Source organism: Quercus lobata, chromosome 1, assembly GCF_001633185.2.
Source record: "Quercus lobata isolate SW786 chromosome 1, ValleyOak3.0 Primary Assembly, whole genome shotgun sequence".
Lineage (NCBI taxonomy): Eukaryota > Viridiplantae > Streptophyta > Magnoliopsida > Fagales > Fagaceae > Quercus > Quercus lobata.
In genome coordinates this window covers 50257072-50280697 of record NC_044904.1, presented here as the reverse complement: position 1 = coordinate 50280697, position 23626 = coordinate 50257072, and the positions used below count along the sequence as shown (strand labels likewise).

General features: G+C 36.3%; 1 protein-coding gene and 1 long non-coding RNA gene across 4 annotated transcripts in view; both read left to right on the top strand.

Annotated features, from left to right (window-relative positions):
- Nucleotides 1-3273: 3273 nt before the first annotated feature.
- LOC115963665 lies at nucleotides 3274-3903 on the top strand. The gene is made up of 3 exons (XR_004085891.1): nucleotides 3274-3371; nucleotides 3483-3553; nucleotides 3817-3903. It is a non-coding gene; the product is annotated as an uncharacterized LOC115963665 (long non-coding RNA).
- Nucleotides 3904-5972: 2069 nt separating this feature from the next.
- LOC115991765 (violaxanthin de-epoxidase, chloroplastic-like) overlaps nucleotides 5973-23626 on the top strand; it is a 40505-nt gene continuing 22851 nt past the window's right edge. Inside the window, exons 1-5 of one of the 3 annotated variants that reach the window (XM_031115672.1) lie at nucleotides 5973-6192; nucleotides 6453-6777; nucleotides 6861-7054; nucleotides 21212-21308; nucleotides 21412-21803. In XM_031115672.1, coding sequence (XP_030971532.1) covers nucleotides 6487-6777; nucleotides 6861-7054; nucleotides 21212-21308; nucleotides 21412-21803 — 974 coding nt within the window. In that variant the 5' untranslated portion in view covers nucleotides 5973-6192; nucleotides 6453-6486. The remainder of the gene's footprint in view (nucleotides 6193-6452; nucleotides 6778-6860; nucleotides 7055-21211; nucleotides 21309-21411; nucleotides 21804-23626) is intronic. The other 2 variants (XM_031115678.1, XM_031115677.1) reach the window with 2 other exon arrangements.

The following is a 23626-nucleotide window of genomic DNA, read 5'->3' as shown; positions in this document are numbered from 1 at the left end:
AATTTGTGAAGCAACCAAGATTTAATGATTTGATGCGCTAGAAATTATTAGATCTTAGGAAGAACGCTCGACTAAATTAAATGCAACCGCTTGTGCTTGTGTTGTTTAGTTTCATCGATCTCTCTAATTCTTAAGGCTACTACTAAACTAAACCTTTAGCGCTTGTCTTGGGTTGTTTTGTAGTTAGGGTTAATTAGATTGCTTGTTTTCTAATTAACTGCGACTAAGGAGAGATAGGAAAATAGTTCCAACGGTGAATATTTAAAGTGTGAATTGATATATACCTAGGGGTGTGCAAAATATCCGCTTAACCCGCCGACCCGTCCAACCCGCAACCGACCCACCCGCCATGTACGGGTCATTAAGTTAGGCGGTATGGGTTGGGCGGGTTAGACCCCAAAAATTGCGGATTGGATTGGGTTATGGATTGAAAAATTGCCAACCCGCTACAACCCAACCCGCCCGCTTAATTAATAATTTTACATACATAAAAAAAATATATTAGTTGAAATTGTTAAGTATTTAAAGTTAATCAATTCACCTAATAAATTTTTACAGCTAATTAATCATCAATTCCCTAAACAGAACCAGCCTTCAAAAAATTCCTTAAACAAAATCTAAAAAGTCAATATTGAAACCCTAAACACTCTTACCTATCACCCACCCCATTTGCTTCAGCCGTATATACATTATATTTATACTATTGGTATTTATATGCTCTAAGTCTCACTTTTTCTTCTCACTGCCGACACCTTCAGTTCAGCCACTGTTTTGCCCTTTTTCTTCTTTAACTTTTTTGAAACTTATTTTATATCCTTTCAACTCTTCACCGGTAGCACAAAGGTAATTGCCTATTTGCTATTTTGTCTTTTATTGTTTAGTTTTTGTGTCTTTCTTATTTCAGTTTCCATCATTTGAAATATATATAATATAAAAAGTGATAATAGAAACCTATTTTATATCCTTTCAACTCTTCACCAACAGCACACTTGATATTGCCAATTTGCTTTCTTGTCTTGTATTGTTTAGTTTTTGTGTCTTTCTTATTTCAGTTTCCATCATTTGATTAATTTATATAATATAAAAAGTGTTAATATATTACATGCAAAGCCATTCTATTTCTGGCAGAGGCAATTTATTGTATATTCAAGTATTTATTGTTCATTGTATATTCAAGTTAATATGTTATATTGTTATATATTACATATTCTTACGGTTCATCTTAATCTTTGTCTTTGTCTAATTTTTTTAATAGGTGATGGAGAGTGAAACATCTGGTGCCCACAATGAAAAACCCAATGACAAAACTGAGTCTCCAACCACAGGTAATACCAATGCACTTCCTCCTAAGCGTCCTAAAAAGAAAAAATCTGAAGTTTGGGATCACTTTTCAATGATGGGTGATTGTGATCCTAATAACCCTAGAGCAGCATGTAATTACTGTGGTAAAGACTATGGATGTCGTGGGAAAAGGGATGGGACTAGTAATTTATGGAATCATCTTTATAATCAATGCGCCACATCCCCTTATAAGGTTGTAGACAAAAAACAAAAGACACTTTGTTTTCTTAAAAAAGAAGAAGGGCAATCTACTCTTAAAGCAGTGGGGTTTAGTGAAAAAATTGCTAGGAATGCCCTAGCAAAGATGATAATTGTTGATGAGTTACCTTTTAGGCATGTAGAGAAGGAAGGCTTTAAGTTTTTTGTTGAGGTTTTGGAACCTAGGTTCACTATCCCTTGTCGCACCACTGTTGCTCGTGATTGTATGAATCTTTATTATGAAGAGAAGAAAAAATTGAAAAAAGCATTTCAAAAGCAACGAGTATGCCTAACCACTGACACTTGGACATCAATTCAAAATCTTAACTATATGTGTCTTACTGCTCATTGGATTGATAATGATTGGAACTTGCATAAAAGAATCTTAAATTTTTGTATTGTTCCTAATCACAAGGGTGTCACAATTGGCAAGCATATTGAGAAGTGCTTGCAAGAGTGGGGGATAGATAGGATATTTACAGTCACACTTGATAATGCAAGTTCAAATGATATTGCCATACAATATCTGAAAAGAAAAACTAAGGATTGGAAAACCACCATTTTGGATAATGAGTTTTTGCATATGAGGTGTTGTGCACATATTGTTAATCTTATTGTGTGTGAGGGCTTAAAAGATCAAAATGAATCAGTTGTTAAGATTAGAAATGCAGTGAGATATGTTAGGTCTTCTCCATCTAGGCTCCAAACTTTTAAGAATTGTGTAGAGCGTGAAAAAATTCCTAGTAAAAGTCTAGTATGCCTAGATCTTCCAACTAGGTGGAATTCGACCTATATGATGTTGGAGGCAGCTGTAAAGTTCCAAAATGCTTTTGAGCGGCTACAAGAGGAAGACTCACAATTTGACTCATATTTCAATGATGATGATAATGATGAGAATGAGGTTGGGGTTGAGGATGATAATGGGAGAGGAAGAGGGAGGGGGAGAAAGAATATTGGGCCTCCTAATGTGCTTGATTGGGGAAAGGCTAGAATCTTTGTGCAATTTCTAAAACTTTTTTATAAGGTGACTTTGCGATTTTCAGGCTCTTTATATGTCACATCTAATGCATTTTTCCATGAACTTGTGTTAGTGCAATCTAAATTGTTGACTTTAAGTAGAAGTGAGGATAATATGTTAAAGAATATGGCTGCTAGCATGAGAAAGAAATATGACAAATATTGGGAGAATATTAAAAATATCAATTTTTTGTTGTATGTTGCTGTTGTGCTAGACCCTCGTTATAAATTGAGATATATCATGTTTTCCTTTAAACAAGTTTATGAGAAATCCAAGGCAGAAGAACTAACAGCAATGGTGGAGGCAAAATTAAAAAAATTATATGAGCACTATCTTCAAAAGGATACTAGTGCTAATATTGCAAAACCTAGTGTAAGTCAAACTTTTGAAGAGATGGATGTTGATGATGAGGAGGAAGATGATAGCAAGTCATTTGCCTTTCAATATAAGAAACACTTGGAGGAGGCAGAAAGTTTGGAGAATAAATCTGAAGTGGATAGGTTTTTGACAGAAAATTGTGAGGGTCTAGGCAATGCTGAATTTGATATTTTGGCATGGTGGAAGCTTAATAGCCACAAGTATCAAATTCTCTCTCAAATAGCACGAGATGTCTTGGCTGTTCCAGTCTCCACAGTGGCCTCTGAGTCAGCTTTTAGTACTGGTGGACGTGTACTTGATCCATTTCAAAGTTCTCTAACTCCAAAGATGGTGGAGGCTCTTATTTGTGGACAAAATTGGTTGCGGTCTTCACCAATTCCAATCAACCTTCGAGAGGCTATGGATGACATAGAAAAATATGAAGAAATTGAGTCAGGTAACATTTTTTTTTTAATTATTTGTTGAAGTTGGTTCATGGATACTTTAATTTAGTTCGTTTTGATTAATTGTAGTAACATGTTTATTATATGTAATATTTTTATTTCAGAATTTGCGGCTTTAAATATAAGAGATGTGGAGAATTGATTTAGTTGATTTTGAGGAACTTGGCTTAGGCAGGTAACATCCATTCTCTATCTTCATTTGCTTAAACTTGATTAGATTGATTACATTATAAATTATAACATTAACAATATAATAATAGAGTAAAATCAAGTGTTCAAATGCTTGTTGCCAGTGTAGCTCATAGGGATTTACCATTGCATCATTATATTTGGCATTGTTGTACTTAAAGCAACTTAGGATTATGTGCAATTTTCATTATCTTATATAGATAACAGTAACATTCCTAATTTTATCTTATGTTGTGGATGATTGATTAGGTTGCTACTTGCTTTGGAGGAGTTCACCTTAACTTTTGGAGTGGTACCAAGCTTGAAGTTGATTGATGAAGTCTATTTTGTGAAGAATTTTTGTTAGAATTGAGTTTATTTTCAGTGGGTTTAATTTGATTACATTATGGCTTTTGAGACCATACCATTTTGAAGTTTATTTGTTATGTTGGTATGTTATTATTTTGAATCCTTGATATGACTTTGGGAATGTTAAGACTTTGAGTTTGTTGATTTAATTCTACTATTTTTAAATTTCCTAAGTTGTAAGGCAGAGCCTACTTTTGTTAGAGATGATATATCTCTTTTTCATTGACTCTATGTTTGTGTTGGAATTGAGATTATTCAATGAAATCTACCTTTAGTTTTTTGTGTGCATTAGTTATATTTTGAGATTATCAATAACAAATTGTAGTTTGTGATAATTAAAAAAAAAAAAAAAATACATTGTTAATGCCAACCCGCCTAACCCGCCTAACCCGCCTAACCCACTGAGTTGAAACTGCCAAAATTTGTAACCAATCCGCCGGATTTAGAATTTGGTGGGTTGGTGGCGGATTGGAATTTTCCCAACCCGCTAGTAGCGGATTGGATAGAAATATTAGCCTTTACCCGCCCAATCCGACCCGCGCACACCCCTAGTTTCTTTCTATCAATTGTAATTTTTCAAATAAATAAGAACTCGATGTTATTCATGTATTTTGTATTTTTTTAGTTTTTATTATTTTTTGTAATATGTAAAAAAAAAAGTGGCAACTCCACAATAATCAAAACCCCAAAAGAGAGGTGCTAATGCTTTCTCTTTTGTTGAGAGCCAAGTGTGGTCTCTCACACCTAGCTTATTTTTTAAGCCGATACACCTCTATAAATAGTGGAGAAAACCCAAAATTCAGCACCCCTCTCCTTTTAATGTTAAAGGAATTCTAGAAGTTTTGCTTTAAGACTTTCTTTTCTGTTAAGCGACCATACTTTAGATCCAGAGAGATCCATTCTCTCTAACTTCTAAAGTAATCCCTTTTGTTTAATCCTTCATGCAAGTCAGTAATTAGTCTATAAGTTCTTTTCTTTTTGTATTCTAATGATTAACATGTTTGTTTGCATGCTTGTTCAAGTTTATTTATGTCATGCTTTCATATTTTCGTGATTAATGTATTCATATGATAATCACATGATTCATGCATAATATTTAAGATGGTATATGAAGTCTCCCTCATGAATCTATAACTCTTTCTTAAAATATCATGCTTTCTTCTAAGTAAAAACAGATCTAGAATTTTTCTTTCAAACCTTATTTTTTCATCATAATAGAAATAGATCTAATTTGTCTTCTTAAATCTACTGTTTTTCTTTCTAAAATAAAAACAGATCTGGATTTTTTTTCTACTGTTTTTTCTTTCTAAATAAAAACAGATTTGAATTTTCTTCTTAAATCTACTGTTTTTTCTTTCTATATAAAAACAAATCTGAACTTTCTCTACAATAAACTGTTTTTCTTTCTATATAAAAACAGATCTAGAATTTTTCTACTACAATGCATTGATTTTTTCATAAATAAAAACAGATCTAAAATATTTTCTTAATCTATTATTTTCTCTAAAATAAAAAACATATCTAGAATACTTTTTTTTTCCCCTAAAACTTCTTGCTTTAAGAGAATAGATTCATGATGACTATTTCTTTACTAAATCTTAGATTTATCATTTAAACACATGTTGCATCTCGTTACTTTATGTTAATGGGTACTTAAATGGTCATTAGAGTTTAGAAGACTGGATTTTGTCTGGGTAGGATGGTTGCCTAATACATTCCCATCCTATAACCTAGCCCCCGAACCATAGATCTTAGGTTCGTAGAGTAGTTTTTATTGTTGGTAGATTGTAATTAGGACAAAGAGGTTTGTAATTTTTTACTTAGATTGTAATTAGGACCAAAGTCATGTAAAAATGTCTTTCTATTAATTGTAATTGTTCAAAAAATTAAGAACTCAATGCTATTCATGTCTTTTTCTAGTTTTTAAAATGTGATTGTAAATGAGACTAACCCCTTTTGTGTAAATTTTTTACGTTGTCAATAAACTCTTTTTATTCGATAAATTAAAAAAAAAAAAAAAAGTATATATGAGAGACATGGATTGAATTAACATACGGGTCTGTTTCTAGTCCACACGATGTTTATCCCACTTCTCTGGCGTCCACACATGCACTGCCTACCTACGCCTTTTCCTCTCTGTCTCTGTGTCAGTGTCATCCTCTATCTATCTAATCTATGTTCTAAACTAATTGCAAACGAAACTGTAACTGCAATGAAAAGCGTCATCTCCTGTACCAATCCACTTGCCCCTTTGCCTTGTTTCAGCTCCGCCTCTTGGTATGTTTTCCTTACAACTCTTCAAATTTCTTAGTTACACCAATACTTCACTTCAGAAAATTAATGCATTGCTAACAACTTGTTTCTTATTATCACATAGATTGTCTAGTCTTTGCAACTCATATTGGGTATTCGATTCCTTAATAAGGAAATTTACTGTGTTTTAAGAATGTCTTTCTGGGTCTTCTACTTTATGTGCTGAACAAAAGTTTAAAAAAAAAAAAAAACATTATGTGCTGATGATATTTATATATCTGTAGACTGTACTCAGGCCAAATTTGGACTGAAAGAAGTATGGCACTGGCTGCTGCGCAATCAATCTGTTTGTACCGTGACGAAATTATTGGTAATGCATATTTCAGATCAGGACTTACTAGTCATGCAAGGTTTCACAGGCGAAGGGTCGTAAATTTACGCGGTGTAGCTCTAATGAAAATTAGGTTCACCAGCAGAAAGTCTAAATATTTCCAAATGATCAGACCTTATAGGAATCTTTGTTGTTTCGGATCAGAATTTTCAACATTGCTCTCCAGCATGACTGAAAAGATGTCTTCATCATCTGGTACTAGTACAACTAAACATGAGGTAGCTCCCAACACCAGTACTCATTTAGTCTCTCAATGTACAATTTCCTTAATTAATCATTACATCCACTGCTTTTTCCTTAGCTAATTTGGTTCCGTTTCAAGACAAAACAGACATTTGACTTTCTTGTTGACAAAGTAAGAATTGTTCTCAAAGAATGGAGGCATCTACACTTCATGAAAGTTGTTGGTTTACTGGCGTGTGCTTTCATGGTCATTCCATCAGCCAATGCTGTTGACGCTCTCAAAACTTGTACCTGCTTGCTTAAGGAATGCAGGTATGATCTCATCCTGTAAAATTCAGAACTCTCTCTCTCTCTCTCTAAATAGAACACTGACTTTATTGATTAGAGAAAAGAATACTATCTAATGGGTATAATCACTACCTCTACTCCTATATATATATACACAATCTAATACAAGCTAAAAAAAAAAAAAACTGAAAAAATAACTAACTCCCTAATTGGAGGGAAAATCTGTTACAACAGAATCAGAACTAATTTGCACACGTGTTTATCACCAAATCAGGTCCCTAACCTCCTAATCTATGTGGCATTGATTCAATCAGGACCATTAGATCTTCCTTTACCAATTCTGATTCTGCAACAGCTGTTTGATCAATGCCTCTTGTCACGATTTCATCTTGAACCTTTCCCTGATGCTGAGAGCTACTTTGATTGACAGAATGCAGCTTACCTTGATGCAGAGAATCACTCTGCCTTTTAGTTTCAACACACATCCTAATTGGTTCAAGCATTCTGAAGCTCCCAACAAATGGTATCTTATTCTATTTTCTTAGCTTAGGTTGATTATAGCGTGACAGCTACTGATACAAGAGTACTGAAATGTGTTACCCTGCTTCGTTTTAGATAATAAGATGGCTTAGAAAGAAACTTAGCTATATAACCTTCAATTCGCGCTAGTTCAATTTTTAAGAAAATGGCCCCAGGTCAATAAAATTCTTTTTGTGAAGGAAAATCGTAAACAAAGTGCTGTAAATTGCCTCACAATTTAGTGAATCACGTGTTGAAAAGTGTGAAAACAAAGAGGTACAGTATAGTTCATATTTCTCACGTAAAGGTGGTAATCGTACATCACCAAGAGAGTAATGAATTGTAGTTGGATCCTTAAGTGCTTTGATGATGAAATCAATTTGTATCATAGCGTTAAGTGTCCGCAATATGACTGAAAAATAGCATTTAGTTGGAAAATTGCCATTGTAATTTGTGCAGTTCGTTGGCATATATCTTGAATAAGGGAAAATTTACATTGGTTTAATGGAAGATGTTCAAGAATTTCTTACCAGATATTATAGACACCCCATTTTGTTCCTAACTATACCTGAAACAACCCCCCCCCCCCCCCCGGCGGCGATCCTAATGATGAGACAATTTTTCCCTACCAAAATTATCAGAATTGTGTATTGAGTCCAATGAGGATACAAACCCTAAAAGTGACCCAATATAGTCCAAGCTCAAACCCAACTATGAACCACAAACTAAACCCAAATCCCAAAAACCCATTTTTGACCTATTTAGCCGAGGCTTACAAAAGATGTGTATGTACGCACCCAATCTATGGCATACGCACCTTCTAGACAAAAAGCCTAAAATTACTCCATTTTCATTTTGGTGAGATTCTAGATCAACCAACTTGATCAACTGGCTGCCCAAACGTCCCATCAAACCCTAGACCCTCATTTCCCCTATAAATACTCCCGCTTTCATCAACCAAAGGGTTAAATACTTTTTGCCTACCGAAACTCTCTCAAAATCCCCTCAACATATCTAAACTAAGAGTTTTTGGCTAGGAGAGCAGAAAAGGGTGAGGATTAGGTTGATTTTCAGCCATCTTTAGTTAGAAAATAATCTCTTGCTCACTTGTGATCAAACTTCTAGTTGGTCCAATCTTGCTAGCACACATTTTTTAGGGTTATTCAGCCACCCTAATCAAATCGTTCAACTCATCCTCCCACACACACAGTTGCGGTAGTTGATTTGAGTCGAGGGGCCGGTCAAAATAACATCACTATAAGTGCTACAAGAAGATGTGGATATTTCCTATGATGCACACTCTTCTCCTTGATTCTTGTTTCATTTATGTTCTTTCTTTTTTTTAGTCTTTCAATATGTTATCTTGTGCAGAATAATTTGCTTTGTGTCTTTTTTATTTATTTATTTGTTTTGTTTTTGCTAAAAACATGTTGGAACCCTAATTTGCTTTAGGGTGTGTATGCGTTTGGTAAGATTTGTTCACATCCATGTTCGTGCATATGCATCCTTTGAATGGCTAGGTTTCATGTTTTGTTCATCTAGCTTAAAGCCCAGATGCATACGTTAGTAGAAGGATGTGTACGCACTCTTCTTATGGCGTACACCAAGGGAAATTATTGTGTACTTCCGGAGTACCATAAATACGTACTCCCTTCTCTCACATAAATGGTGAGTCTCTCTAATTAAATTCATGGTGGGACCCACCATTCATGTGAGAGGAGGGAGTACACATTTATGGTACTCCGGGAGTACCTAATAATTTTTTGTACACCAATCTGAGTAGAAAACAGATTTCATTCCTATTTTGTTTTATTTGCCTTAAATGTCATATTTATTATCTTTCCTTATCTATTTTATCTGCATTAACTATATATACTTGCTATCCTATTTGTTTCCTTTTGTGTCTCATGTAATAAATGAAAATATTCAAAATACTTTTTTTCTTTCATTTCTCATACCAAAACCTAATACACTCTCTCTCTCTCTTCTCCCTCATCCACTCTGTAATTCTGATTTGAATCTAATTAGGCAACTGAAAGTGTTAGGGATAAATAAGGAAACCTTTTTAATTCTTAAAAGACACATACTTTCTAAAACTTAAAATCAATAGTCAATTGATATCCAATCCCTTTTGGAAATTGGTTAACTATTCAAACATAAGAAAGGTATTTAAGTAAGCTTTATTGTAGTTAAGATGTTTGATTTGAATTTAAATGGTAACATAAAAGTTAATTAAATATCTCTTAATTAATCAAATCTCTTTTAAGCCATGTACAGTCACCAAGCCTAGAACGATAAGTGTAAAGGTTTGTCTGTGAAGATTACATCCTAGCCTTACACGTGAGTGCCATCGAGCTACGGAAGCAGTGAGTTTGGGTGAGGAGAGCTATGCCTTTAGCATTTCAACAGCGTGAACTCCATAGCTGTAAGGATCTGAAAGGAAAGAGGACACAGCCTGATACACTATACTGGTCACCGAGCACTAACATGAGAGAGGTACTGATCTTTGCCTAGTTTGGTGTTGCATCAGCCTCCTCATGGGTAGAACATTGCTTGGACAGCATAGCAGGACAATTGTAGCTCCCTCTTAGGACAAAGCAAGTGACAAGGCTCACAATCTTCTCTCTCTCTCTCTTCATACCACCCAACGTTGTCCTCCCAGCACACTCCATGCAACAGATTTTTCTCACTCCATTAGCAAGAAAATAAGTACTGCGGGCTAGCTGCCCTTAGGGTTTGAAAGTACTAATAGGAATTCACCAGCTATCCTTGTATACCAGAAAACAACCTCGTACTATAAAAGGGAAAAGTATACTAAGCATCCTAGGTATCACAAAAAACAGAACAATGAGGTAGAAAATGATAGAAAGAGAAAGATGAATACAAAAAACACTAGATGTGCAACAGAAAGAATGTAATTTCGGTTTCTAAAATGGAATACAATATCTTTGCAGGGATAAAGAGATGAAATCCTTAATCCCGCTGTGGTTTTTCACCCCTCATTCATGGGGTTTTCCACAAAATTCCTCTATCTTTGTTGCTCATTTTAATCCTTGCTCTTCACTCTCGATTCAAGCACAAAAACACCATTTTTAGAATCCTTATAAAAAATGATATTTAAATATACTCTTGTTGAGGTTTAGAGATCTTCCCAAAATACTTTCTAAAATTTAACTTGCTCGTACACTTTTCATGACTTCATTGGGGATCAAACCTAGAATTTTTGATTATTTCCGCTTCATTGGGGATCAAAATCCTTTTTCTTTTAAAAAAAAAAGTTTTTTTTTTTCCTATGTTTATTCTCAAAAAGAAAAGTTTCAACCCAATCTTCCGGAACAAAAAACTCCCATGTTTTCAATCAAAAAATAAAAGGTTTTCATAAACCTATAGCTCTCCCATGCATGCTACATGTGCATCTCTCATACATGCTTCTAATATTTTGCTCATGCATTCTCTTTCACATGTACCATTTCTCACATCCCTCGTATGTGCCCCTGCATTTCATGCATCGTTGTCTTTTGTCGGCTTTACAGATATCTTAAATCTCGTGTTAATGCTTGTCACATTTGCTTACATGCTTCATGCATCCTTAGTCTGTTAGCAAACTCCCTTTCAGAAGGGAAGTCTCTCATCATCACGAGAACGCACTCAATAAATCTCTATGTTACATACGACAACTGGCTCAGTTTTCCTCTGCGTCTCTTGGTCTACATCTCATGCATTTTGTCCATGCATCCGTGTGCTTTATGCATCATATCATTATCCAATCAATTCCATTTTTTTTATGCACCATTTATCATGCGATCCCACTGATCTAATGACTCCTGCAGAAAATATCTTTTCAAGTCTATGTTGTCATCAATCTCATTGATTCTACTTTAGAGCTATGATGCTCCAATTTGATTGATTGCGTGATGTGTGTGGGTGTGTGATGAGTTCCACATCGGACATATAATAAGTTGAACTGGATTTTATTAACAATTACAAGGAGCCTCAATTGTGACTGGTCCTTTTAAGGTATAGTGCAGATGTGGCTAGCGCTTTTCCTTGGGTTGTTACATATGGTATCAAAGTCGGCTTGGTAATCTCGTGTGGATTCAGAGACACTACACCACAAATTGGGCCCTAACGAGGACGTTAGGGATTTAAGTGGAGGGAGATTGTGATGCTCCAATTTGATTGATTATGTGATGTGTGTGGGTGTGTGATGAGTCCTACATTGGGCATATACTGGGTTCAACTAGACTTTATTAACAATTATAAGAAGTTTCAATTGTGACTAGTCCTTTTAAGGTATAGCGCAGATATGGCTAGCGCAGATATGACTAGCGTTTTTCCTTGAGTTGTTACATATGGATTGTGATGCCCCAATTTGATTGATTATGTGATGTGTATGAGTGTGTGATAAGTCCCACATCAGGCATATACTGGACTTTATTAACAATTACAAGGAGTCTCAATTGTGACTAGTCCTTTTGAGGTATAGTGCAGATGTGGCAGCTTTTCCTTGGATCGTTACATATAGTATCAGAACCGGCCCGGTAAGATGTGGCTAATGCTTTTCCTTGAGTTGTTACAAGAGCAAGTCAACTCTAAATATACAATTTTCTCTCAAGCATCTTGCTGGCCCTGTTTGCATTTGGTTGTTATTTCAGTAGAAGACAATCAGCCTTGGTCTTGAAGCCCAGGACTTTGAGACCACCTTCTTTGGGGAACTTGTCCCTAGAGGTTGATGAGCGACACGACCATGTCGTTTAATTAGCTCCCTCATTGTATGTTTTGTTTGAGAGAAGTGTTCAAGGGTGGGGCGCGGGTATCGGTTGGAACTACTGGATCATCTATATAGTCTTTCGACATCGCCGTGCACAACAACGCCAAAAGAGGGGCAACTGTAAACACCCCATTTCATTTTAACCTATACTCAAATCCCCTGGTCCCAACGATGAGACAATCTTTCGCTAACAAAATGATCAGCATCGTGTTTGGAGTCCAATGAGGATACAAACCTTAAAAGTGGCCTAATAGAGTGCAAGTCCAAGCCCAAATATGAACAAAAAACCAAGCCTAAAAGCCCATTTTTGACATAATTTGGCTAAGGCTTTCAAAAGGTGCATACATCAGGAATATGATGCATATGCGCCCAATCTATGACGTACACAACTTCTAGATAGAAAGCCAAAAATCATTTAATTTTCATTTTGGCGAGATTCTAGGGCAACCGACATGTTCATTTGGCTGCCTAAACGTCCCATCAAACCCTAGATCCTTATTTCCCTTAAGAATACCCCCACTTTTATCAACCAAAGGTTCAGACACCATGTTAAAATCATTTCAGAATATCTAAACTAAGAGTTTTAGTCTAAGATGACAGAAAAGGCTAGGGATTAGGTTGATTTTCAGCCATATTTGGTTAGAAGATAATCTTTTGCTCACTTGTGTTCAAACTTATAGTTGGTCCAAGCTTACTAGCACACCTTTTCTGGGGTTATTCAACCACCCTAATAGAATTGTTTGACTCATCCTCCCACACAGAGCTGCAGTAGTTGATTTTAGCCAACGGGCCGGTCAAAATAACATCATTATTAAGTGAAATGAGGAGGAGATGTGAATCTTTCCCATGATCCACACTCTTCTACTCGATTCTTGTTTTCTTTATATTCTTTTTTGTTTTTAGTCTTTGAATATGTTATCTTGTGCATAACAATCTATTGTTTTTACTAAAAACATGTTGGAACCCTAATTTGCCTTAGGATGAGTATGTTAAGATACTAGCTAGCTGTACTCATTGTATCAACACTATATGCATTGTATGATCACTGTATGATGTATTGCATTAGTATTGTATTTGCATTAGTATTGTATTAGCATTAGTAATGTGGGAGTTAGTTAATAAAGCAATTAGTTAGTTAGTGTAGTTAATAAAGCAATTAGTTAGTTAGTGAGGCTGTTGAGTCAGTTAGGTGAGGTGTGGCTGATAGGGGTCGTATATAAGCTACATGATTGAATAATAAAGGGCATTAAAAGGAATTAACCAAACTTTCTCCTCTCTGAGCTTTCTTAATCTCTCTTTCTCTGGAGGCAGTTACCCTCGAAGAAACAACCCACACTTCCCACCCTCAATTCTTTTCCGATTCATCCATTTACTCATTTCCTTTTCTTTGATTTTCTGATCAACCAAACATTTAACATTTGGTATCAGAGCCCTCTTTCCTGCACCATGACCGAAACCCGTTCTTCATCCTACATCAATGAATCTATCTCTAATCTCAAAGTTAATATTGACCGCCATGCCCATTCTTTGCAAGAATTTCCCAACAATTGAATGCTCATACACAGCAGTTGAACGCCATCAGTATTGGTCAGCAAAAGCTCATTGAGGCCGAAGAAAAGTGACAACAACATCCTATACCTCCTAAATCCCCGTCTCGATCCCCCAATTCCCAAATGTCACGAGTTGTTATGTTACCACACTCAAACCTCTCAAAGAGCATGAAACTGGATTTTCTGCGATTTAGAGAGGAGGATCCAGCATCTTGGGTATACAAGGCCCACCAGTACTTTGATTTCTACTAGACCCCATTCAAAGAGAGGTTGTTAATGGCTTCTTTCCACATGGATGGTGATGCTTTTGTGTGGTTTCAAGATAGTGATGAAACAGGGATGTTTGCCAGTTGGGAGGGTTTTGTGGATTCATTGTTGACAAGATTTGGAAACTTAGCATATGAAGACCCAATGGAATCCCTTACACGATTGAGGTAGACTACTAATGTTGTGGTTTATAAGGGACAGTTTGAAGCTTTATCAAATAGAATTAGGGGCTTGTCTGATAGCCACAAGTTGAGTTGTTTTCTTAGTGGTCTTAAAGATGAGGTGAGATTGCCTGTGAAAATGCTTAAGCCAAAGAATCGAAATGAAGCTTTTGGGTTGGCAAAGATTCAGGAGGAGTACTTGATGAGCAGTAGGAAGTTTCAGAAATCTTTTTCATTGGAGTCCTCCAAGCCTTCAATTCTTGGACCAAGACCTGATGTAAAGATGGACTCAAAGTTTAAGCTTCCACTACAGAGGTTGTCTCTTGCACAAATGGAAGAGAGAAGGAAGAAAGGCCCTTGCTTTAATTGTGATGAGAAGTTTCAGGCTGGGCATCATTGTAAGTCTGCTAAACTCTTTTTATTAGAAGGGCTTTATCCATTTCAATGGACCGGTTCTAATGTAGAATTAGTAGAGCTTGATGCCTTTGATGTGCCCCTGTCCCATGATTCTGACATGCACTTGTTACATTCTAGAGTTGATGAGTCTGAACCTAAAAGGTTTGAAGCAAATATTACTCTTTATGCTCTCTTAGGAAGCCCCTCCCCAAGTACAATGAGAATTAAGGGTAAAATTAATGGTCACTGGATTGTTATTTTAATTGACACTAGAAGCACTCATAATTTTTTAGATGCTGCCATACTCTCTAGGTTACACTTGCCAGTTGATCCTACTGTCTCCTTTGAGGTTAAAGTGGCTAATGGTGATACCATCATGACCAAGGGTGCTTCTTTAGATGTTAAGGTTGTCATGCAAGGTTACAATTTTGCAGTGGATTTGAATGTTTTACCACTAGGTGATTGTGAGTTGGTTCTTGGAACCCAATGGCTTAGAACTTTGGGTCTGATTCAGTGGGACTTCTTAACTATGTCTATGCAATTTCAGCATTTTGGTAAATCTGTTACATTGTTTGGCATGCACCCCACTAATTTAACTCTTCAAAAGAGTGATCATTTCTTTAAAAGACCTGTCAGGAAGGGTATTTGTCTCCAAATTGTGTCACTGGGTTCTGGTACTACTTCACCTCAGCAACAATGTGATCCTTTGATTGAGAAACTATTGAATAAGTTTGCTTTAGTGTTTGATACACCATCTGGTTTGCCTCCTTGTAGAGGTCATGAGTGCCAAATTCTCTTAAAAGAAAGGACTGACCTAATCTGTCAAAGGCCTTATAGATATCCCCATTTCCAAAAAACTGAGATTGAGAAGATAGTCATTGATTTGTTGGCTGCTGGTTCTATCAGGCCTAGCCAAAGCCCTTTCTCTTCTCCAGTTTTGTTGGTAAGGAAGGCAGATGGCTCTTGGAGAATGTGCATTGACTATAGAGCTTTGAACCAGGCTACAATTAAGGACAAGTTCCCTATATCAGTAGTTGATGAGTTATTGGATGAGCTAGTTGGTTCCACCATTTTTTCTAAACTTTATTTAAGATCTGGTTACCATCAGATTCATATGAAGGAAGAGGATATTCCAAAGACTGCTTTTAGGACACAGGATGGTCACTATGAGTTTTTAGTCATGCCATTTGGTTTGACTAATGCCCCATCTACTTTCCAGTCCTTGATGAATGATGTTTTCAGGCCTTATTTGAGGAAATTTGTGCTAGTCTTCTTTGATGACATCTTGGTTTTCAGTCCTACAATGGAACTTCATCTTTCTCATCTTAGGACTGTATTGGAGCTATTGTTGCATCATCAATTATATACTAAGAGAAGCAAGTGTGTCTTTGGCTGTACAGAGGTGGAATCTCTTGGGCACATCATTTTAGGTTAGGGAGTTAGTGCTGATCCCAAGAAGATTGCAACAATGATGGCTTGGCCAACTCCTACTTCTATTAAGGCATTGAAGGGATTTTTGGTTTTGACTGGCTATTACAGGAAATTTATACAGAATTATGGTCATATTGCTGCTCCCCTTATTGCCTTACTTAAAAAGAATGCTTTTATTTGGTTTGTCCATGCTGAGGAAGCCTTCCAACAACTCAAGGCTGCTGTTAGTCAACCACCTGTTTTGGCTCTGGTTGATTTTAATCTTCCTTTCACCATTGAATGTGATGCATCAGGTTATGGTTTAAGGGCCGTTTTGATGCAAAACCACAAACCAATTGCTTATCATAGTCAACTTCTCAAGGGAAGAGCTTTACAGCTATCTACTTATGAGAAAGAGCTATTAGCATTGGTTACGGTAGTGCATAAATCGAGGCCTTACCTCTTGGGCAAACCCTTCATTATAAAGACTGATCAATAGAGTTTAAAGTATATTTTGTAGCAGAGAATTGCCACTCCTGCTTAGCAGAAGTGGCTAGCCAAGTTATTGGGTTACTTGTTTGTGGTGGAGTATAAACAAGGGTGTGAGAACAAGGTAGCTGATGCCTTGTCTAGAAGGGAAGAATCTATTTGTGAGGATTCATCTTCAGCTCATCCAACTGGTCCTGCATCTTTGTTTTAATCTCATTTCCATGTCCTTCTTGGATTGAGGAACTTAAAGCTAGCTATCAACATTCTGCTGAGGTACAACAGTTGCTACACCAATTACAATTTGGTTTTTCAGGGCCCAAATTCTTTTCTTTACATAATGCGTTGATTTTATATAAAGGCAGGGTCTATTTGGGTCCAACTTGCAGTCTGAAGCCTAAAATTCTTCACCAAGTTCATTACAGCCCTCTAGGAGGCCATTTTGGTTTCCTTAAATCCTTCCATAGACTGAAACGGGATTTCTTTTAGGTAGGGATGAAGTCTGACCTGAAGCAATACATTAGGGAGTGTGCAGTGTGTCAACAGATGAAACATGAGACTTGTAGTCCTGCTGGATTGCTTCAACCTCTACCAATTCCTGATAAGCCATGGTCTGCTGTTAGTATGGACTTTATCAGTGGTTTACCTCCTTCCCAAAGGCTAGATACAATTATGGTAGTTGTTGACAGACTCACCAAATATGTACATTTCATTGGTTTATCTCACCCTTATTCTGCTGCTAAAGTGACTGCTTTGTTTGCTCAGAATGTCTTAAAATTACATGGCATGCCTACTTCTATTGTTTCTGATAGAGATCCAATGTTTACGGCCAAATTTTGGGCTGAGTTGTTTAAGCTCCAAGGAGTGTAGTTGGCTATGTCTTCAGCATACCACCTCCAGACTAATGGGCAAACTGAGGTGGTGAATAAGTGCTTAGAGCAGTACTTAAGGTCCTTTTCTGCAGATAGGCCTACTAAGTGGTCTGAGTGGCTGTACTTAGCTGAATATTAGTTTAACACCAATTATCATTCAGCTACCAAATTCACCCCATATGAGGCTGTGTATGGTTTTCCTCCTCCTCGGTTGATGGATTATATACCGGGTACAACTTAGGTTGCAGCTGTGGACTCTCTTTTGCAGTCTAGAAAGTAGATTCTTGCCTTGCTGAGACAGAATTTGGTCATTGCACAGGCTCAGATGAAGCAGCAATGTGATCTTCATAGGACTGAAAGGGTATTCAATGTTGGTGATTGGGTATATCTCAGGTTACAACCATACAAGTAGCAATCAGTGACTTCTCAAGCCTTTCACAAGCTTTCCCCCCGTTTCTTTGGTCCTTTTTAGGTTCTTAAGAAGACTGGGGAGGTAGCTTATAGGTTGGATCTTCCTGCGGGTTCTGCCATACACCCTGTGTTTCATGTGTCTTGTTTAAAAGCTAAGTTGGGGCAGTGCAATGTCGCCATTCCTCTGTTACCATTAATCAATTCCCAGGGTATCCTCACTCCTGAGCCCGTGGCCATTCTACAGACCAGATCTCATAGACTCCGCAATAGGACTATCACTCAGCATCTTGTTCAGTGGCAAGGTGGCTCTGCAGATGATGCTACTTGGGAGGATCTGTTTTGTCTTCAACAGCAATTCCCTCATCTTGTGGGCAAGATGTTTTGAAGGAGGGGAGTGTTGTTAAGATACTAGCTAGCTGTACTCACTGTATCAACACTGTATGATCACTGTATGCACTGTATGATGTATTGCATTAGTAATGTGGGAGTTAGTTAATAAAGCAATTAGTTAGTTAGTGTAGTTAATAAAGCAATTAGTTAGTGAGGTTGTTGAGTCAGTTAGGTGAGGTGTGGCTAACAGGTGTTGTATATAAGCTACAAGATTGAATAATAAAGGGCATCAAAAGGAATTAACCAAACTTTCTCCTCTCTGAGCTTTCTTAATCTCTCTTTCTCTGGAGGTAGTTACCTTCGAAGTAACAACCCACACTTCCCACCCTCAATTCTTTTCCGATTCATCCATTTACTCATTTCCTTTTCTTTCTTTGATTTTCTGATCAACCAAACGTTTAACAGAGTATGCATTTGGCAAGATGTGTACGCATCCTTTAAATGGTTAAGGTTCATCTTTTGGTCTATCTTCTAGGAATCTGGCTTGAAGTCCAGATGTGTATGCCGGTAGAAGGATGTGTACGCACTCTTCTTATTGCTTACGCCAGTCTAGGTAGAAACTAGATTTCATTCCTATGTTTTTTATTTGCTTTAAATTCCATATTTATTATCTTTCCTTATCGGTTTTATCTACTTTGACTATGTATATTTGCTGTCTTGTTTGTTTCCTTTTGTGTCTAATGTAATAAATGCAAAATATTAAAAATACTTTTTTTCCCCTTTCTCATACCAAACCTTAATTCACTCTCTCTCTTCTCTCTCATTTACTTTTTAATTCTGATTTGAGTCTATTAATGTAACTAAGGGTTTGTTTGGATACAACTTATTTTTGCTGAAACTGAAAACTGAAAACACTGTAGCAAAATAATTTTTAAATGTGTGAATGGTATCGTGGGACCCATTTTTAATATTTTTTTTTTGAATAAAGTGATTGTGGGTCCCATGAACAGTATTAAACAGTATGGGAACAGTGAATTTTGTCCCCTTTGAAACGTGTGCAATAGGAAAAAAAAAAAGAGAGGAGAAAAACGTAACGTGGATCCAAACCCACACTAAAAGTCTTAAAAATAAATAAGGAAACCTTTTAATTCTTAAAAGACAAATACTTTCTAAAACTTAAAGTCAATAGTCAATTGATATCCAATCCCTTTTGGAAATTGGTTGACTATTCAAACATAAGGAAGGTATCTTAATAAGCTTTAACGTAATTAAGATGTTTGATTTGAACTTAAATGGTAACATGAAAGTCAGTTAAATCTAGTTGAGCAACGATATATGAAGGCTGGCTATGACTGGACAAGCTTGGGGTGCCTAACATCTTCCCACCATGTACCCTAACTTCGGACCAAGTCTAGTAAAAAGACCTTTATGGAGTCATGTTTTGGTTCCTGGACTTTATAACCAAATGGCGACTTCATCATCTCCTTTTAAGAAGCTTTGTGTAGTCCCAGGTTTCCACTGACTTTGAGTCTAAAATTGTTTTTCAAGGAAATTAAGTACCGAGCACCCCACCTTCACAAGAAGAAACCGACATGCTGATGTGTCACAAATGGGGGTACAAACCACAGAACTTACATGCATAATCCTCACTACGTGATTTTGTATAGCGCTTTGTTTCAGAGTTTGCTAATGATAGTAAACTCTCTCTCTCTCTCTCTCACATCTTAAGGGTAATATTCCTTAAATATTGCATTTTTTTTTCTTTGACTAGTTTATTATCCATTGATGAATATATAAAAATTTATGGACCACTGATTGTTAAGAATTAAGAAGACAATCCATCTTCTTTGTTTGGGATCCTCTTATTTTGCTGAAACTGAAAAATTTTGCTGAAAGTACTGTAGATAAAGATAAAAGTTAGCTGAAATAGTATAGTGGGATCCATGAATAGTACCAAAAAGTGCAGTGGAACCCATAAATAGTAGCAAAAATAAGTTGAATAGTAAAATAAATTGGCAAAATTAATCTTTTTTTTGATAGGTAATAAGACTTAAAATTGGCAAAATTAATCATGCCAAACAGATACTAAATCACCACGTTCTACAATCAATTTACATGAGGATTGTTCATTAAAATATCTGTTGATAGTTTACTCTCCAACAAATCAGATTTAACTGGATACATTTTTTGTTTTATATTTTTTCCTTTTAAAGAAAAAATTAATCACCAAACATGGCATTCTGTCTCCAAAATTAAGGGCCTGTTTGGGTAAGCCTTTTTCGTCACTCAATTTCCGTCACTCAATTTCCATCACTCATCACTCATCACTTATCACTCAATTTTTCACATCCGTTTGCCTTCATCACTCAGTTTCCATCACTCACTATTTTTCACACTATTTGGAGGGCCCACGCCTGTCACAGTGCAGCTTTTTTTTTTTTTTTTCCCCCTGGGTTGGCTATTCGGTCTGGTTTTTTTTTTTTTTTTTTTTTTTTTTTTTTTTTTTCACTAAGTTTGGTGAGTCTAGGTACTAAAAAAAAAAAAAAAAGAATAGAACAGAACAAACGAACCAGTAAAAAAAGAAAAAAAAAAGAAGGAACGAAAGCCAATCCAAAAAAAAAAAAAAAGGAACGAACAGCCAACGCCAACCCAAAAAAAAAAAAGGAACGAACAGCCAACCCAAAAAAAAAAAAGTCAAAAGGTGGTCAAAAGTTGCGGCTGTGGGTCCCTCATGTGTGTTTATTTACGGAAATGCCATTGAGTTATGAGTTATGGAAACTGAAAACAGCCTTTTGTTGTTTTTAGTTTCCATAACTCAAAAATAAGAGAATTGAGTTATGGAAACAGAGTTATCGTTTGGCCAAACAACCTTTTTGCTATGGGTCCCACCATTTTTGAGTTATGAGTTATGGAAACTGAGAATTGAGTTGTGGAAATTGCTTACCCAAACAGGCTCTAAGTATCTCCTTAATCTCTAATTTTATTGCTGGTGCTTTTGTTGACATCAGGGTAGAACTTGCCAAGTGCATTGGAAACCCTTTATGTGCTGCTAATGTTGCTTGTCTCCAAACTTGCAACAATCGACCAGATGAGACTGAATGTCAGGTTAGTTCTATATCTTTCTCTCGGCACCCGCATGGGCTTAACCAATTTATACCAATCAAGGTAAAATCTTGTTTTATTAATTCTTTCTATTCTTGTCTTGCAGATAAAATGTGGTGACTTATTTGAAAACAGTGTTGTTGATGAATTTAATGAATGTGCAGTATCACGAAAGAAGTGCGTACCTAAAAAATCTGATGTTGGGGAATTCCTTGTCCCTGATCCTGCTGTTCTAGTTAAGACTTTTAACATTACAGATTTTAATGGGAAGTGGTTCATTACTAGTGGTTTAAATCCTACCTTTGATGTTTTTGACTGCCAATTGCATGAATTCCACCCAGAGTCCGGAAAACTTGTTGGCCATTTGTCATGGAGAATAAGAACCCCAGATGGCGGTTTTTTCACTCGCTCGGCAGTACAGAGATTTGTGCAAGATCCCACCCAGCCTGGGATACTGTATAATCATGACAATGAGTATCTTCACTATCAAGACGACTGGTAATTTCTCTATTTTTTTCTGCAACCATTTTCATGCTACTCTTCATGTATCCATTTAGGCGTGATTGCATGAATATGTGCTTCTTGTTTGTTACCAAATATATTTTTTGGTAGAACAATTTCACTTATACTAAATACATGTGGTAATAACTGTTTTGAAAGAATTAATGAGTATAATTAGGTACTTGCTTACATGGGGGAATCATCAATTGGAGGATTTCTATAAAAATTACATTTCAATTGTGCATGCATAGTGAGACAACATAAATAGGTCAAATATAAGGTTTTCCTCTGCTGAAACTTGTTATTACAACAATATATGCTAATCTCATGCGTAAGATACAAATATATAAAATGCCATTCACTTCCACAATATGAAGTTTTGCTCAAGTTAAATGCATTTGATATGTAATTTAAAAACTATCATAAAATAAGAAATAAAAAAAGCATGTAATTTGTACTTTTCAAATAGTTCAAAAATTTGTGTGTATTAATTTTAGCACGCATAGTTCTTTATTGTTACCTATAGTGGCTTATCTGAGGAAATTTAAATAGAGAACGAAGGATAATTTCTGGATTAATTCAAGGTAATCCAGCCTCCTTAAAAGATAAGTTTGGATGATAATTTTCTGATATCTTTTATTTCAATAGTCACTGAATTTATACAAGCAGAAAGCAACGTTCCAAAACATAAAATCTGGACCACTAAACACAACGTGATCCCCTTTAACAACTCCTAAAAATTAGAACAAAATAACAAAGAAGACTCCAACTCCTAAAAACTAGAACAATATTACAACAATTTAAACGTTAATATACCACTACTAACGTAACATTTAAATACCAAACTAACATAGCACAAATTAAGGAAAACACCACAGCTACCAATACTCTGAGATCCCATCTGCCATGTAACAAACCTGTGCACGTAACAACTCCTCCCCTCTTAAAGAGGTCCCTTGTCCCCAAGGGCTTATTCTGGAAACTGATTCATCATTGATTGCAAATTCTCCCGTGGCTTCTGTTGGGGCAAGTCCCTGCCAATGCACGAGTATTTCATCCTTGTTTTGCCTTGTTCACTTATCCAACACAGCTTGTGGTTGCACCAACAGCCCTTCTCTGCCTTCTACGCTCAAGGCTAATTGAACTTGAGCTGAGACATGTGCCCCTAATTTTTCATTTAACAAAGAGACATGAAAAATGGGATGAATACGAGAACTGCGTGGTAAGTCAAGCTTGTAAGCTACTGCTCCTATTCGTTGCTAGATTTGAAGTGGACCATAGTAACGTGGAGCTAGCTTAGGTTTTCATTGCATCGCAATTGAAACTTGTTTATATGGTTGTAGGCAAACATAAACCCATGATCCTACTTCATACGCCTTCTCTCTATGCAGCAAATCATAGTTTTTCTTCATCCGCTCTTGAGCTGCCTTGAGGTTCTATTTTAATTCTTTGACATCATTCCGTCAAATTAATTCCTCCTCTACAGCAGCCACCTTTGCTGTACCTAGGACATAGACTAATAGAGACAATGGTTCCCTTCCATAGACAATTTTGAAGGGAGTGCATCGTATGTTTAAGTGCCAGCTAGTGTTGTAATGGAATTCCACCCAAGACAACCCCTTAACCCACTGCTTGGGCTTGGTACTAGTGATGCATCGCAAGTACATTTCCAAGGTCGATTCACAACCTCACTTTGCCCATCAGCTTGAGGATGATAGGCTGAACTAAAGTTAAAATTAGTGCCGTTTAAGTGAAATAATTAATTCCTGTTGAATAATTATATACTTTACTAGCGGTCATGTAGACACATACCTTTTGTG